General features: G+C 40.6%; 1 protein-coding gene across 2 annotated transcripts in view; it reads left to right on the top strand.

Annotated features, from left to right (window-relative positions):
* Positions 1-10,357, top strand: part of LOC113451024 (major histocompatibility complex class I-related protein 1-like) — a 40,338-nt gene extending 29,981 nt beyond the window's left edge. Inside the window, exons 5-9 of one of the 2 annotated variants that reach the window (XM_026722384.2) lie at positions 893-1,162; positions 4,325-4,444; positions 5,248-5,280; positions 6,496-6,617; positions 6,749-10,357. In XM_026722384.2, the coding sequence (XP_026578169.1) occupies positions 893-1,162; positions 4,325-4,444; positions 5,248-5,280; positions 6,496-6,617; positions 6,749-6,829 (626 nt within the window). In that variant the 3' untranslated portion in view covers positions 6,830-10,357. The remainder of the gene's footprint in view (positions 1-892; positions 1,163-4,324; positions 4,445-5,247; positions 5,281-6,495; positions 6,618-6,748) is intronic. The other variant, XM_087928260.1, reaches the window with a different exon arrangement.
* The last annotated feature ends 5,573 nt before the right edge of the window (positions 10,358-15,930 follow it).

The following is a 15,930-nucleotide window of genomic DNA, read 5'->3' as shown; positions in this document are numbered from 1 at the left end:
ACTACTGTTAGGAATATAAGTCACCTAACAGGTATTTGGGTTGGACAATATATAAACCAGGGTAAACATTTTAAAACTGTTTATCTTTAAGAAAATGCAAAACTGTAATTAGGTGTGGTTTCTCAAACGGCCATAAGATGGAGTCAGAAACCTGGTTTGTCTTGGTCTTAGTCTCAGAAGAGAGTGTCTCTGTTTCCTTCTGTTGGAAAGTATTGCCCTTCCTCCATTTTTCCTAATTGACTGATATTCATGGATTTGATGTAAGTCTGATACTGAACTGTTTTTGACACTTGGATTTTTTATTGGATTATCCCTGGATTGAAAAACTGACTGATTTACCTATGAATGACTTTGGACTGTGTTTGGACTTTGCTTAAACCATTCTGGAAGTAAAAACCTACATTTACTGTACAGTGTATCTGTGTTCTGTGTGTGTATTATTCAAACGCTTCTCTGAAATAGGTCTCCCTGTATGCGCTCATTCTCCTAATGGGGAATTACCTCAACAACTACCTATACTACCTCGCCCTCTGCTCATGCAAGTGGGGATCTGCTTGTCCAATCTTTTCTTTTATGTATACTGAGAGTTTTTACACCAAGACAAATTCCTTGCTCATGGCCCAGTAGTGGCTGGGGCCTGGGGGTTGGAGACCCTTAACCTAGGGCCCTAGCCTATCCAAGAGATCATTAACTCTGGACATTGGATACCCACTGAATATTGCCACTCAACGTAAAATCATATTTCTCTAAAGGACATCTCTTTGGAATTTCTTACATCTCAAGTATTTAGTCAATGATGGATATAGAATATCCAGTATAGGAGCAAATACATACTTTTTCCTGCATTGCCAACCATAGGAATGACTGTCTTCTGATGCTTCTGTTTCTGCAGGCCCCTCAGCCAAAGTAACTACTCACGTGCTGAATGTCAATGAGACTCTCCTGAACTGCTCTATCTGCAACTTTTATCCTGAAGACATAGATACCACCTGGTTGAAGGATGGAGAGAACTGGGATCAAGAGACTTTTCGTGGGTATATCGTCCGTAATTGGGACGGGACCTACAGCACCTGGATCAGCATTGACATTAACCCCATGGAGGAGTACCGCTACCGTTGCTATGTTGAACATGAAGGCTTGCAGGAAGCACTCAGTGTAAAAGGTGATTGCAGTGTAATTGTAATTTGTAATTGCAATGAGGGGGAGAATTGTGGGTGATGAATTTCGGACTGGGAGTTCTTTGCGTTGGTTTTATTCTATTGAAAGACTCCCATTTTTTTAGTTTGTGGACTTGCAGTGAAGAGTCTGTACACCAAACTTATTTCATTCTTCAACCCTGTGACTAAATTAGTAGACCAGCAAAATACTGTGGACATAATATATTTAGATTTCAGGAAGGCATTTGACAAAGTAGACCACAACCTACTTCTTAGTAAGCTAGAAAAAAGTGGAATAGATAGCAACACCACTAGATGGACTTGCAACTGGCTGATAAACCGTACTCAACGAGTAGTCCTTAATGGGTCTAAGTCTACATGGAGGGAAGTAAGCAGTGGGGTGCCACAAGGTTCCGTCTTAGGCCCAGTACTCTCCATTATCTTCATTAACAACTTAGATGAGGGAATAGAAGGGGAACTTACCAAATTTGCAGATGATACTAAGCTGGCAGGAATAGCTAACACCCAAGAAGATAGGCTCAAGATCCAGATGGATCTTGACAGACTAGAACACTGGGCCATATCTAATAAAATGAAATTCAATGTAGAGAAAAGTAACGTCCTACACTTAGGCAAGAAAAACCAAAAGTATACATACAGACTGGGTGAAACCAGGCTCAATAGCAGTAACGGGTAGGTTGGACTAGATGACCTATTACAACTCTGATTATCTATTAGATGAACTTTGAGAGGGATCTTGGAGTCTTAGTGGACAACCAGCTAGATATGAGCCAGCAGTGTGCAGCAGCAGCCAAAAAAGCTAATGCAATCCTAAATTGCATTAACAGAGGGATACAGTCAAGATCAAGGGAGGTACTAATACCACTCTACAAAGCCTTAGTAAGACCACACCTAGAGTACTGCATCCAGTTTTGGTCACCACCTTATAAAAAGATGTTGAGACTCTAGAAAAAGTACAGAGAAGAGCAACCAGGATGATTAGGGACTGGAAACTAAAACATACGAAGAACAATTACAGGAACTGGGCTTGGTTAGTCTAGTAAAGAGAAGGACCAGGAGAGACATGCTAGCAGTGCTCCAATATTTGAGGGGCTGCCACAGGGAGGAAGGGGTCAATCTATTTTCTAAAGTGCCTGTAGGCCAGACAAGGAATAATGGATGGAAGCTGAACAAGGAGAGATTCAACCTGGAAATAAGGAGAAACTTTCTGCAAGTTTCTGCAAGAGAACAATTAACCCATGGAACAGAAGTTGCCCTCGGAAGTTGTGGGAGCGCCATCATTTGAGACCTTCAAGAAGAGATTGGACTGCCATTTGTCAGAAATGGTGTAGGGTCTCCCGCTTGGGCAGGGGGTTGGACTAGATGACCTACAAGGTCCCATCCAACTCGGATTATCTGTTATCTGTTAATTTGCCTGTATTTAAAGATGGCTGAAAAATTCCATCACACTAATGTAGGCTAATTGTGCTGAGATATACTTGATCTCTATTCTCTTCTCAATTTACTTCCATTAATGCGGTATTGCCTTCTATGCATCTTTTTCCAAGGATTCACATAGGTAGTCATTGACTTAGTATTACAATTGAGCATGGAGACTTAGTTATAAGATGGGGTAATCATTAGAAAAGTTCCCACATGACCTGACTTGGTTTTATGACCATCTTTATGTCAAGTGAACCACATGGTTGTTAAGTGAATATGTGGTTGTTATGTGAATTCAGTATATCCAAAAGGTGGTTCTTTACCACTTTCCTGCCATAAATGCATTATTTCATTTTTTTAATTAATAGAAAAAAATAGTCTATTCCAATTGGAGACATTGCATGTTTCTTCAATTCAGTTTTCAATATCCAAGGTACTTTTCCAGTATCCCAGTAGTGGGAAGAATAACCAATATTCCTGCAAAAGAATAAGGTTCCACAATTTTGGAATATAATTCAAAATAATAATATTGACATTTTAAAGACTTACATTTTAATGTATTCTTCTAGCAAGAATTGAAATATGAACAAGAAAAGTCTAATGTATCTTCAAATTTCTTACAACTCCAACAGCAAGAATCTACAGTCCATCCTTTCTGATTCATTCTTTGACCATGCCAATAAAATCTTTGGATAGGTAATTTCAATTTTAAGCCTAAGGAAACATTTAAATGTTAAAAATAACCTTAAAAAAAATTGATCCCTCGTCATCTCATGTTCCAACTCATTATTCCCTAAGTCATAAGAAAGTCAACTTTATTCAACTATTCAAATTTAATAATTTCAATTTTATAGTTATTTTTCCATTTCTGACATAACCTCAAAGTCAGTTTGATTTCAGAAACAGCCTCAATTAACAATGATAACTTCTTTGAGGAAACTAAGGTTTCTAGTCCATGTCGAAAAATCAAAACATACTCGAGTTGATTATTTTGCCATTTGTGCTTATACCGCAAAGAGAAATTTATCTCTAATTGTTGAAAATCATTAATATAAATTGTAAATATCACAACTCAACTATTGTAAAGTGATCTGCACAGGGCTGTTCTTGAAGATCACACAGAAGCTTCTGCTGGTCTAGAATCCAATCAGAATAGAGCCAGAAGGGACCTTGGAGGTCTTCTAGTCCAGCCTCCTGCTCAAGCAGAAGATCCTATACCATTTCAGCCAAGTAACTGCCCAGTGTCTTGTTAAAGACTTCCAGTGATGAAGCAACCACAACTTCTGAAGTCAAATGGTTCCACTGGTTAATTGTCCTCACTGTCAGGAAGTTTCTCCTTAATTCCAGGTTGCTTCTCTCCTTGAATAGTTTCCATCCATTATTTCTTGTCCTGCCCTCTGGTGCTTTGGGAAATAAATTGACCCCCTCCTCTTTGGAGCAGCCTCTCAAATACTGGAAGACTGCTATCATGTCCAGCATGATATCCAACAGCATAGCAAGACCCCTGATCTGTGATCTACACTGGTGACCAGTTTGCTTGAGGTGGTGGGATTCATGATGCTGGTTATGACCTATAAAGTCATAACATGGTATAGGGTCCTTGAGTATCTCCCACACTGTCTGTCCAACTTATTCAAGCTGAGAGGGCCTGCTTTAATCCTCTCCACAAACATTAATACTATTTTGGTTTCCTTTAAATTACTTTGCTTTTTTCCCCAATTAAGCTCCAATAGCCATAATCTCAACTGAGGAAAATTCCCAGCCATTACTCATCATTTGCTGTGTTGTGTCAGTCCTTGTCATCCTTATCTTATTGTCTATAATCCTTGGAATCCGGTGGCGCAGTAAGTATCCTGTAAAATATCTTTGCTGTTGTGGGTAGTAAGATGTGAACACTATATTCCTTCCAAGTTTCCTTTGGGGCACTTCTGTGCATATTTCTTACACATTTCCTTAGCTCTCCTCAGGGGCTTCTGAACCCTTAGCTTCTTGCTAGGACCCCAACTAAAGACTTAACTTAATCAAAGTTTAAGACAGCTTCAAGTTCTCTTCTGTAACTGGAAAGAGGCATTGCAATTCTACTCTTCAATAGTTTTGGGTCAAAAAACAGCAGAAAAATATTTCAACAAAATATATCTTTTTAGCCAGCTGTTTCTATCAATTGTACTCAATCCTTTCTAAAGGCAGTAGGTTTTCCATGGAGCAAAGGAGGTACATTTGTATTTTGAAGAGCTTCCTATTTCTGCTTAATAGCAATAGTAATAGCACTTAGACCTATATACCACTTCACAGTGCTTTGTAGTGCTCTTTAAGCGGTTTACAAAGTCAGCCTATTGCCTCCAACAATCTGGGTCCTCATTTTACTGACCTCGGAAGGATGGAAGACTGAGTTAACCTTGAGCTGGTCAGGATCAAACTGCTGGAGTGAGCAGTGAGTTAGCATGCAGCACTGCATTCTAACCACTGAGTCACCACAGCTCTTATAGTTTATAAGATAGTTTAACGATCTTAAGATCGTTTCTCAGGTAAGTTGTGACACAGCAACTATAGCAAGGTCTCCTGGGGCTTTTTCTGGCATAAAGGAAGAGATTGAACAGTCTCTGGTGGATTCTTTTCAATTTTAATTCTCTGATATTTGTTCTTGCAGAGAAGCGTCGATGTGACTACAGACCAGCAGCAAGTGAGTGATCTCTTTGTCAGTTTGTATGATAGTCAGAAGCAAAAAAAAAAAAAAGGGACAGAAAGGCTCATACCATCAATATTTCAACAAGAACATGCCATATATATGTTTCTATGTCATTGTCATAGAAGCCTGGAAGAAATTACAGTCCTTGGTCCAGATGAAAAATGGGGGCCAAGGAGGCTCTTTCTGTGCAAAGGGAGGCAGAGGAGGGAGAGAATTGTGGCCAGTCTTCCTCTGGTTTTAGTCCCAGACCCCACGCAACTGCCTTTTCCATGCAGGCAGGAAGCGGAGCTCCAAAGTAGTGGGCAGAATTGGGTAAGAACTGGGCAGAAGATGCTGGAGGAGGAAACGATCATCCCTTCAGAAGTTTGGCCCTGCAACTTCAGGAGCATCCAATACCAGGGGGCTGAAAGTCCCCGACTAGATGACTAGAGGACCTACAAGATCCCTTCCAACTTCAATTATTTTGTTCTGTTAAATGTGAACCAAACCTAGGGATGTCCTGTGATTTAAATGCTGAGGATGGTCTTGAAGAATCTTTTCAGTAAAGAGTCTTCAAATACCCTCCCGTAAGCAGGGGTGGGATCCTACCGACATAACATCCGGTTCGGTGAGCATGTGCAATACTTGCAAAACAACTTCTCCTGCAAGCAATCCCCATCTCCTGCTGACCTGGTCATTTGATTCCTTGCATTATGACTGCAATGACTTACGATCATAATTCCAGGCTCAGTTATGATTGTAAGTTGGGAACTACCTAAACATTGTGATGCCATGATCTTTCCCTTTCCAGAAAAGGAAAAAAGTATGGGGTCAGAACAGAGTGCCCTGAATCCCAGGAAAGATGATCCAAGAGGTGCTGGACCCATTTTTCCTCTATGCGTCACCTAAAGTTTGAGAAGTTCTTTGAATTTTCAATAGTTCTGCATAAACATGACCACAAATGTAATCGATTTTCCACACAAGTCCTAAAGTTAGATAAAGAGTGTCATGAATCCAAAACTTTATGCTTGTTCATTGGTTTATAGAGAACCACAGAAATGAATGCCATTGCAGGTCGGCTTTGAAGGGATTACGGGAGGTGCAAAAGGGACACTGGGGGTGAACTTCTGGGACCAACACAATGAGGGTCTACAGATCAATAAGGGTGAGAATAGGTGAATGTGAAGCCTCTCTCTTAACACGGACTCCGTGTCCTTTTTTTTCCTTCAGAGAGTGACCCCAATTCCAGCTTGGATAATGCTGAAAAATGCCCACTGAAAGAGAGAGAAGGAGTCCCGCCCCTCAGCAACACTGCTGGTGAAGAAAGCAAAGGAGACAGCCCAACTTCTCAGGTTAGTTATACCTCCAAACACCTTTGCCTCTTTTCATTCACCATCTCCCTATGCTGGTTCAAATGAAATGGGGATCAGATAGCTTTTTGAGGTCCCTCCCAGTTCTGATTTTTCTCATCTTGTTGCTCTAGGACACCGAAGACAAAAAGACAGCCTTCAGAGAACCATCAAATAAGCATCTAACTCTCGGAATGGACCCAGATCAAATCTGATGTGGTTCGAGAAGCACTCAAAAGGAAGATTGAGTGCTAAAATGGACTCAAACAGGGGAAAAAAGCATGTCAGAAGAAATTGCCCCAAGGGACAAACCTTTTGTTTCAGGATCTATTAGGCTGGCTTTCCTACTGTGTAAGGCAGATTCCTAAAGTATCATGCATTTATTTTCCGGTGGAGCTTCAAGGACTATATGAAAGCTACTTATGGTAACTTTAAATCTTCTAACTGAAGATAGGGTGGTGAAATTTGATTTGATAATTGATAATGATGAACTACAAAGTCTAAGACAGAATTGTGGCTGTTTCTCTCTGAATGCATTCAACTTGTAGAATGTAGAAAACATATTGCCCATTGGTGACAGAATTAAGACAAACAAATGACACAGTGGACACAGTGCAAGGAAATGCACAGAATAATCAGGTAGAAAGGCGTTGCAACCAAGCTGCTATATCATCTAAAAAAGAGCCTCCCTGGATACTTGCTCGATGCAGAGCATTCTGGGATGTTTGGATCAAAACGTACCAAAGCTTCACAAATTGCCAAAACATTTAGTATCTTACGTGGCTGCGAAAGGGATTAAACACATTTTTACTATACAATGGATGATCTGTAGGATATATTCTTTACTGAGAATGCTCACTTTCTTAGAATTCTCCAGTATAATTTCCCTGAGCAAGGCTCTTTGGCTGGAATCCAGCGGTACCCACTCTTCCTCCATGAAATACAGAGCCACCAACTCAAAGGACACCGAGTCCCGAAAGTTGAACAAAATATTCCTTAAGCAGAGAATCCCTGAAAGGAACAGAAAATTTTTTTTTAATTCACCAAACTAAAAATGGAACTTTGCATCAGGATGAATGGATTTTTTTTTACATCAGGATATATTGGTAGTTTATGTCTCCATGACCAGAGTTTCGTGATGGCTGGAGAATAATGCTGCATAATGCTGGAGAAGTGCATTAAACATGGCTGTGGCATCTAGGTTAGGGAATTCTCCCTTTGGAGAGCCTCAGACTCTTTCAGAATGACTAAGCAGGTATTTCACCTGCCTGGATGAGCATATTCCATGGAACTTCAACAACACGACCTGTTGTAGGAAATGACTATGGAAGTCCTAAGCCAGGGGAGTCAAACTGGATTTCATTGAGGGCCGCATCAGGGTTGTGTTTGACCTTGGGGTGGGGGGCAGGGGGGCATGGCCAGCTCAATTTTATTGATGTCCGGGGGCGCCTATGGCGGCTCAAGCATTGTGCCAGCAAAATCTAGATTCCATTTTCACCTGCCAGTGAAAATGGAGCTTGAGAGGCCCGCCCTGTTTTTGCTGGCAGAGGCACCTTGGATGCAGTACTCTAGGTGTGATCTTACTAAGGCTTTATAGAATGGTATTAATAGTTTACTTAATCTCGATTGTATCCCTCTGTTAATGCAATTCAGGATTGCATTAGCTTTTTAGGGTGCTGCGGCAACTTGAGGACTACCTGTAAATCTGCTTTAAACTACTTTTTACCTATTTGATACGTACAATAGGTGATGTATAAAAAACTTTAGATTTTAATTTAAAAAAAAAAACCCTTAGAAACCCAGATTAGGCTTAAAAATCCAGCACTGGGAGCCCTGCTTGCAAAAGAAGTCTTGCGGCTGCTGCAAGGACACTCCAAGGACAAGGAAGGGACCATGTGGGAAATGGAGAACCCAGATTTGTGCAGATTTTGGTGGGGGGGGGGGCGCTACCAGCTGGGGCTCTCTCGTCCCGGGAAGCAGGCGGCGAAGCACTTTCCAATTTTTCCAGATTGCCGTAGGCACTCATAGGAAATCGGGACGCAGATAAGGCAGTCATTCGGCGCCTCCAACTGCTCCCCAGGCTTCTCCTACCTTCTATCTTCCCGCTGGGGGCAAGAAGGTCTCCCCTCCCTCCCATCACCTGCCCCTTCCCCAAATTCCCCAGAAAGCCTTTCATTTCCCCACGTTTGCTTACAAGAAGAGCAGTATCTCACCTTCCTCTGGACATGACTTCATGCACTTGCTCAGTGTCCAGGAAGGTCAAGAGATCGGGATGAGAGAATGCTGCTTCATACAGAGACACCACCACCACCTCTTTTCCTTCCTCCTCTTCAAAAAATAATAATAATAAAAAAATCTCAGGCATATGTTCTGTATTAGCTCTTTTCCTTGTGTCCTGGAACGGTTGAGGTTTGGCAGAAATGGACTCTCAAATGGAGGATGAAACTAAACGGTACAATCACAGGGAACAACTGCCATTTTTCTTTGAGGCTAGAGAGCAACAGACTAGGATTAAATAAAAGCTTCATTTTGAAAAGTTATATTACAGTAAAGTCAGTGTGTTTCCTCTAATAGACAGTGGTTTATTTATGACATCTACAGAAGTCATGTAATCACTGATATACAATTCTAATAAAACATACATACAGAGACAAATATAAGTGTGTATGTGGCAGAATAAGAGTGTTGGATAGGACTTTAGAGATCTTCTAGTCCAACCCCCCCGCTGAGGCAGGAAACCCTATACAGTAGGAGTAGTACCATTTCAAACAAATGGTTGTCCAACCTGCTGTTTAAAAACTTCCAGTGTTGGAGCATTCACAACTTCTGGAGGCAAGTTGTTCCACTGATTAATTGTTCTGTCAGGAAATTTCTCCTCAGTTCTGTTAGAAATAAGAAAATTCAAAAATAAAATGTAGGTGAAGAGAATAATATACAGTATTATAGCATTAAGAAGGCAGTTGCTCTATAGACATTTGCTATCTTGATATAATCCTACTGTAAATATATTTTCTAATGCATTTACTCATTGTTAAACGTGTACCTGCAATCAATTACATCCTTCTGTATCAAGTAATGCCACCCCTATCTCCTCCAGGAATTGGGTTACCTATCTCAAACTGTCAAGGCAATTCACATACACATTTGACATAACAAAAGACTAAAGTGATCAATTAGGAGGACAATAGGAGAAGAGAATAAAAGATAACCATTGCCCTAACTTTCTTTAATCAATTGAAGTTAGATTTTGTTTTCCAAAACATCTGCTTGAATTTACCAGACTTTTACTTTGCATAGATGAATATGTTAGAGATGCATATAATCATTATGTTGTTCTAAGATGGCTAGAGAGAAGATGTGCTGAATGTATGTAACAGTGTGGTGTGAGGAAATAGGTATTTCTTTGTTCTGGGACTGTTAGAAAGAGGCCCTGCTGAAGGGACATTCCTTAATGCCAAGTAAGATAAGATTTTAGCAAAATGTGTGATGGGTGGTTGTAGGCAGGTGTTGGAAGAGATGATGTGGTCTCCATAAGGCATTTCGGATTAGCTGTGCTCGGTCACTGGACTCAATGTAGGAGGGGCATGGGGGGGGCATCGGGATAGAAAAACTATAAAATGTAATGTTTTGAAATCTTGAGCTGTGAGTCTTGGCTAAAACTTCATGTTGAGTTACGCTAAGATCTAACTGCTCTTTGTAAACAGCTTTTGATTTTAAAAATAAAATCTCTGTGTTTTCACCAATCCAAGTTTTTGTTATTTGGAGTCATTTCCAACAGTTCTAGGTTGCCCCTCTCCTCGATTAGTTTCCATCCATTTCATCTTATCCTGCCTCCAGGTGCTTTGGAAAATAGCTTGACTCCCAGTTCACCAAAGACAGGACAAGAAGCAATGGATGGAAACTAATGTTAAGGTGACCAACCGTCCTCCTTTAGGGAGGACAGTCCTCCTTTTTAAAGTTCTGTCATCGATCAAATAAGGAGATTAATGGATTAGTCTTCAAATATCAAGAAGGAAGACATTAGGACACTTCGAGAGAAGACAGAACTTACAAAAGGAGGACTTTGTTCCCACCATGTCACCATTATTCCCTCTGGTATCAGCCATCTAAAATTAATTTCTCTTTTAATCAAGCATTTTGTCAGAAACTGATATTCTCTTCTCAAATCTCTTACACTTCTTGATATTTGTTTCAACACTGTTATCTCCTTTCCTTTATTTATACAGTATTTTAATGCTTCATCTTTCACCATTTTAGTATTTCAGTTCTTATGGCCTTCTCTGTAAATCTAATATGTACTTCTCTTGGTAATTGATGTCTCATTCCATATCTGATCTGAACGCTGAAGATTTCATCCATATCATTTTGTCTTTTCCAGAGCTACTGCCAGTAAATCTGCCATTATGTCTGCTAGATTCTCATCTTTTTCTTCTACAACATTTTGAAATCTTAGATAATAATCAGCCTTGTCCATCTCCAACATGATGCTTTTTTCCCTTTACTTTGGTCAGATCTTGTTAATATGAAGTCCATTTCTCCTACTCTTTGTTCTATTATGGATGTTTTCTCTTCCATTTTCCCCATCTGTTGCTCATTCTTCATCATCATTTGTTGAATGTTCTCTATTTTCTCTGCTACATTATCTACTTTTCCTTCCATCTTCCCTACTTTTTCATTCATCTTCCCTATTTTTTCATCCGTCTTTCCAAGTTGGTCTTGCATTGTTTGAAGTATCATTTTAATTACCATCTGCTTGGTCACCGCCTTTTCTTGTTGAATAATCAGGTCAACAGAACTTTGTCCTGTAGGGCTGGATGTCGCAGAAGATGAGGCTGAGGATGGTGCAGATATCACTGTGTTTTTTTCATCTTGAAATATTTAGCTTGTTACCTCTTATATGTAAAATCAATTTGTAATCCACAGGGTCTTTCCCCCCAAAAAAATTCTATAAAAAAACTTCTTCTATACCTTAATCCAATATATTCCATGAAAGTAGTACCATACAATCCAAAGAGAAGATAGGAAACAAAACCCAAAAAAGCTCAGTAAAAATGAGAGAGCACAAGAGAAAAAGAAAAAAGAAAGTAAAAGGAATAAATCCAAATTTAAGGAAAAAATGAGAAAAATAGGAAGGCTACCAATTAAAAAAAGGAGGAGAAAAAAATAATGCAAACCAGATTAGAAAATTCAATAATAATACAGTATTCAAAGGGAAAAAAAGAAAAATTGAAAAAATAAAAATGAGAAAGAGAAAAAGAAAAAGAAAAAATAATAATAATATCCACTAGGCAGGATATAATTAAAATCCAACTATAAATCCCTTATATCACCACATCTCAATGTACAGTCTTCCGCTATTTCTCTTTACTATCTTCCACAGTGCAGTTTGCTACTCTATCCAAGCAGCTCACGCAGGGAAAAAAAGATAGATAAATAATAAGCAGTTCAGCAAAAGGAGTTCTGGTTTCTATTTCTTTATGTCTTCTTTGTTTCTTTTAGTGTCCAAGGATTACACTGTTTCCAAAATGAGTTCTCAATGTAACCCTCTTATCCAGGGGTGGGATTCAATTTTTTTAACAACCGGTTCTGTGGGCATGGCTTATTTGGTGGGTGTGGCTTGGTGGTCATGTGACTGGGTGGGCGTGGCCAACTCGACATCACTCGTGTCAAGGGGCGCTTCTTCTCACCTGGCCTCTCATGACTGGGGATTTTGCAACTGTCATAAGTGTGAAAAATGGTCATAAGCAGGGGTGGGATTCTACCGGTTCTGACCAGTTCTATAGAATCCCTTGTTAACTTTCTAAGCAGTTCAGAGAACTGGTAATTAGAAGCAATCTCCTTTTGTTTTTTTCCACCCTTATTACATTCTTGCCAGTACACCTAGACTTCCTGTCTCCAGAGCTTCTGGGGCTTGACTTTCTTAAAGGTTGTTTTAAGTTTTTACACTGCTGTTGGGAGGAAATATTTCCCTGGACAATCAGCACTTTGAAGAAATAATTGAATAATGAAGCAGAGCTGTCAGAAAGATGCTTTTAATGACAGGGAACCAAGATGAGTGACATTCAGCAAGGCTTCTTGGCTAGCTAGAAAGATTGACATTCAAACGTGAGTTTACAAACCCTTTCTGAATTTTGGTTTAAAACTAGTTTTTGGTGAAGGTTAATTCTGTGCTTGGTGACGTTTAATCCTGTGTTTATTGATGGGATAATTTTCCCTATTCAGTTTCAACAAGCAACAGCTACTATTGTGATTTAATTATTTGTATTGTGTTTTAATTTTTTTCCTGCCTCATGGTTTCTTTTCTTTTTCTATCGGGGAGGGGGTCTTCCTTCACTGCTTTAGTGGTATCTGGCACTGTCCTTTTGGGATGTACTTCCAAGAGGCAGGGTGCAAGCTTGGCACTTATTTTTTTTACTGCCTTTCTGGGGGTCATGTGACCTTTCTTTAAATATGGATGATTTTCTTAGGATATCTTGTGAGGTGAGTGAGACCAGCTGGTATCTTTAAGTGGTGCAAATGGATCTAAGGATTGCTTTTCCTGGGTGTGCTTTTTCTGGAGAGCTTAAATGACCTCTCAGCTAAAGGCTTTCACTTTATGGGCAAGAGATTAAAAAAACCTGCAAGCCAGAGTTACAAATCAGGTAGGGTGCCAGAGCACCTTGAGGAATTAAAATAGTTAAAATGCAGTGATAACTATCAGCAGCCAACTCTTGTTAAACGAATCTGACTTCCCCGTTGACTTCGTTTGTCAGAAGATTGCAAAAGGGGATCATGTGACCCTGGGACACTGTGACAGTCATTAAATATGAGTCAGTTGCCAAGCGTCCAAATTTTGATCAGATGATCCTGGGGAGGCTGCAACGGTCATAGGTTATGAAAAATGGTCATAGGTCACTTTTTTAATGTTGTAACTTTGAACGGTCACAAAACAAGCTGTTGTTAAGTCGAGGACTACCTGTAAATCTGCTTTAAACTAGTTTTTTATCTATTTGATACATACAATAGGTGATGTATAGAAAACTTTAGATTTAAATTTTTAAAAAGAAAAAAAGAAACTAGGAACCCAGATTAGGCTTAAAAACCCAGCACTGGGTGTCCTGCTTGCAAGAGAAGTCTTGCAGCTGCCTCAAGGACATTCCGAGGACAACAAAGGGACCATGTGGGAAGTGGAGAACCAGGATTTGTGTAGATTGGGGAGGGGGGGGCTACCAGCTGGGACTCTCTCCTCCCGGGAAGCAGGCGGCAAAGCACTTTCCAAATTTCCCAGATTGCCAGAGGCGCTGATAGGAAATTGGGACTCAGAGAAGGCAGTCAGTCGGTGCCTCCAACTGCTCCCAAGGCTTCCCCTCCCTCCTATATTCCCACTGGGGGCAAAAAGGTCCCCCCTCCCTCGCATTACCAGCCCCTTCCCCAATTTCCCCAGAAAGCCTTTCAAGAGGATAGGGATTCACTTTTCCACATCTGCTTGCAAGAAGAGCAGCATCTCACTTTCCTCTGTACACGACTCCACACGTTTTCTCAGCTTCCAGAAAGGTCGAGATCAGGAAGAGAGAATGTTGCTTCATACACACACACACACACTTTTCCTGCCTCCGGCCGATGCTCTGTATTAGCTCCGTATTCTGCGCCCCAGGACGGTTGAGGTTCGGCAGAAGTCTACTGTTGAATCTTTACTGATTTCAGATGGAGATGAAAGTAAATGATACAGTCACAGGGAACAACTGCCATTTTTCTCTGAGGGCAGAGAGCAACAGACTAGGATAAATAAAAGCTTCATTCTGAAAAATTATATTACACTAAGGTCAGTGTGTTTCCTTTAAATACAGTGGTTTATTTGTGATATCTAGAGAAGTCATGTAATCATTGATATACAATAGAATAGAATTCTTTATTGGCCAAGTGTGGTTGGACACACAAGGAATTTATTTTGGTGCAAATACTCTTGGTGTACATAATCAATTCTAATAAAGCATACATACAGACACAAACATAAGTGTGCATGTAACAGAATAAGACTGTTGGATAAGACTTTGGAGGTCTTCTAGTCCAACCCCCTGCTGAGGCAGGAAACCCTATACAGTAGGAGTAGTACCATTTCAGACAAATGGTTGTCCAATCTGTTCTTTAAAAACTTCCAATGTTGGAGCACCTAGAATAGAATAGAATAGAATAGCTTTATTGTCATTGCATTCCACTTCTGGAGGCAAGTTGTTCCACTGATTAATTGTCCTCCCTGTCAGGAAATTTCTCCTCAGTTCTAGGTTGCTTCTCTCCTTGATTAGTTTCCATCCGTTGCTTCTTGTCCTGCCCTCAGGTGCTTTGGAGAATAGCTTGACTCCCAGTTCTCCAAAACACCTGAAGGCAGGACAAGTAGCAATGGATGGAAACTAATGTAAAAGTGGACAATGCAATATATTCAATTAATATATATAACTACACGTAGTCCTCAATTGACAACAGTTCCTTTAGTGACTTTAGTCATAAAATGGGGCAAAACTCATGTAATCAATGTCTCACTTAACAACAGAAATTTGGGGCTCAATTGTGGTCCTAAGCTGAGGACTACCTGCATAATGTGGCACCAGAGTTGCAATAGGACATATGTTATAATTGAATATAAGGATAACTCAAAGGAATGGGAGGTGATGATGTCACCGCCCCTGTTGGAATGAGACAGAGGGGAGGAAACCCCGCAGGGAATCTTGGCGGGAGAGCCGTTAAACTCTCAGGGAAAGAGAGAGTCTGTCAGGAGTGACAAGAGCCTGCCAGAGGGAGGAGAGGAGAGCTACAGGGTCTCTGAAGGGCCCAGGGCTAAGGAAGGTGCATATTCAGGGCATCGCTGTGGGGAGAAGGAGGAAGCAGCCACCTTCGTCTCTTAAGGGAACAGAATTTTAAAGGAGGTTTCGCCCTTTAGCCACAACTTGCAAACTTGTTCTGTCCAAATCACAGTCCGAACTGTTAAGAGCAGAGGAAAAAACTTCATTCCGAAGGGTGATAAAACGCTGAGATTTTTTTTTTATCCCTACGAGTCAAATGTGCGCGTGGGGGAGAATAGAGGTGAGTGACATCACTGCTTCTGAAATAGGAGGGGAGAAACGCCTGCGTGGAATAACGGGAAAGCCGTTAAAAAGAAGGGGGGGCGGAGTCTGTCAGAGCACGACGGAGGGAGGGTGAATATTGGCGGGAGAGCCAAGGAGGGAGGATGAATATTGGCGGGAAAACCGTTAAATGGTGTTGGGGGAGAGTCAGCGCGACGGTGGGAAGGAGAGAGGGTTAATATTGGCGGAAACCCGTTAAAAGGAGGGGGCGGGAGTCT

Source organism: Pseudonaja textilis, chromosome 2 (genome assembly GCF_049901715.1).
Source record: "Pseudonaja textilis isolate UNSWEBS1 chromosome 2, rPseTex1.2, whole genome shotgun sequence".
NCBI lineage: Eukaryota > Metazoa > Chordata > Lepidosauria > Squamata > Elapidae > Pseudonaja > Pseudonaja textilis.
The sequence above is the reverse complement of the archived record's forward strand: the minus strand, read 5'-3'. Positions and strand labels throughout refer to the sequence as shown.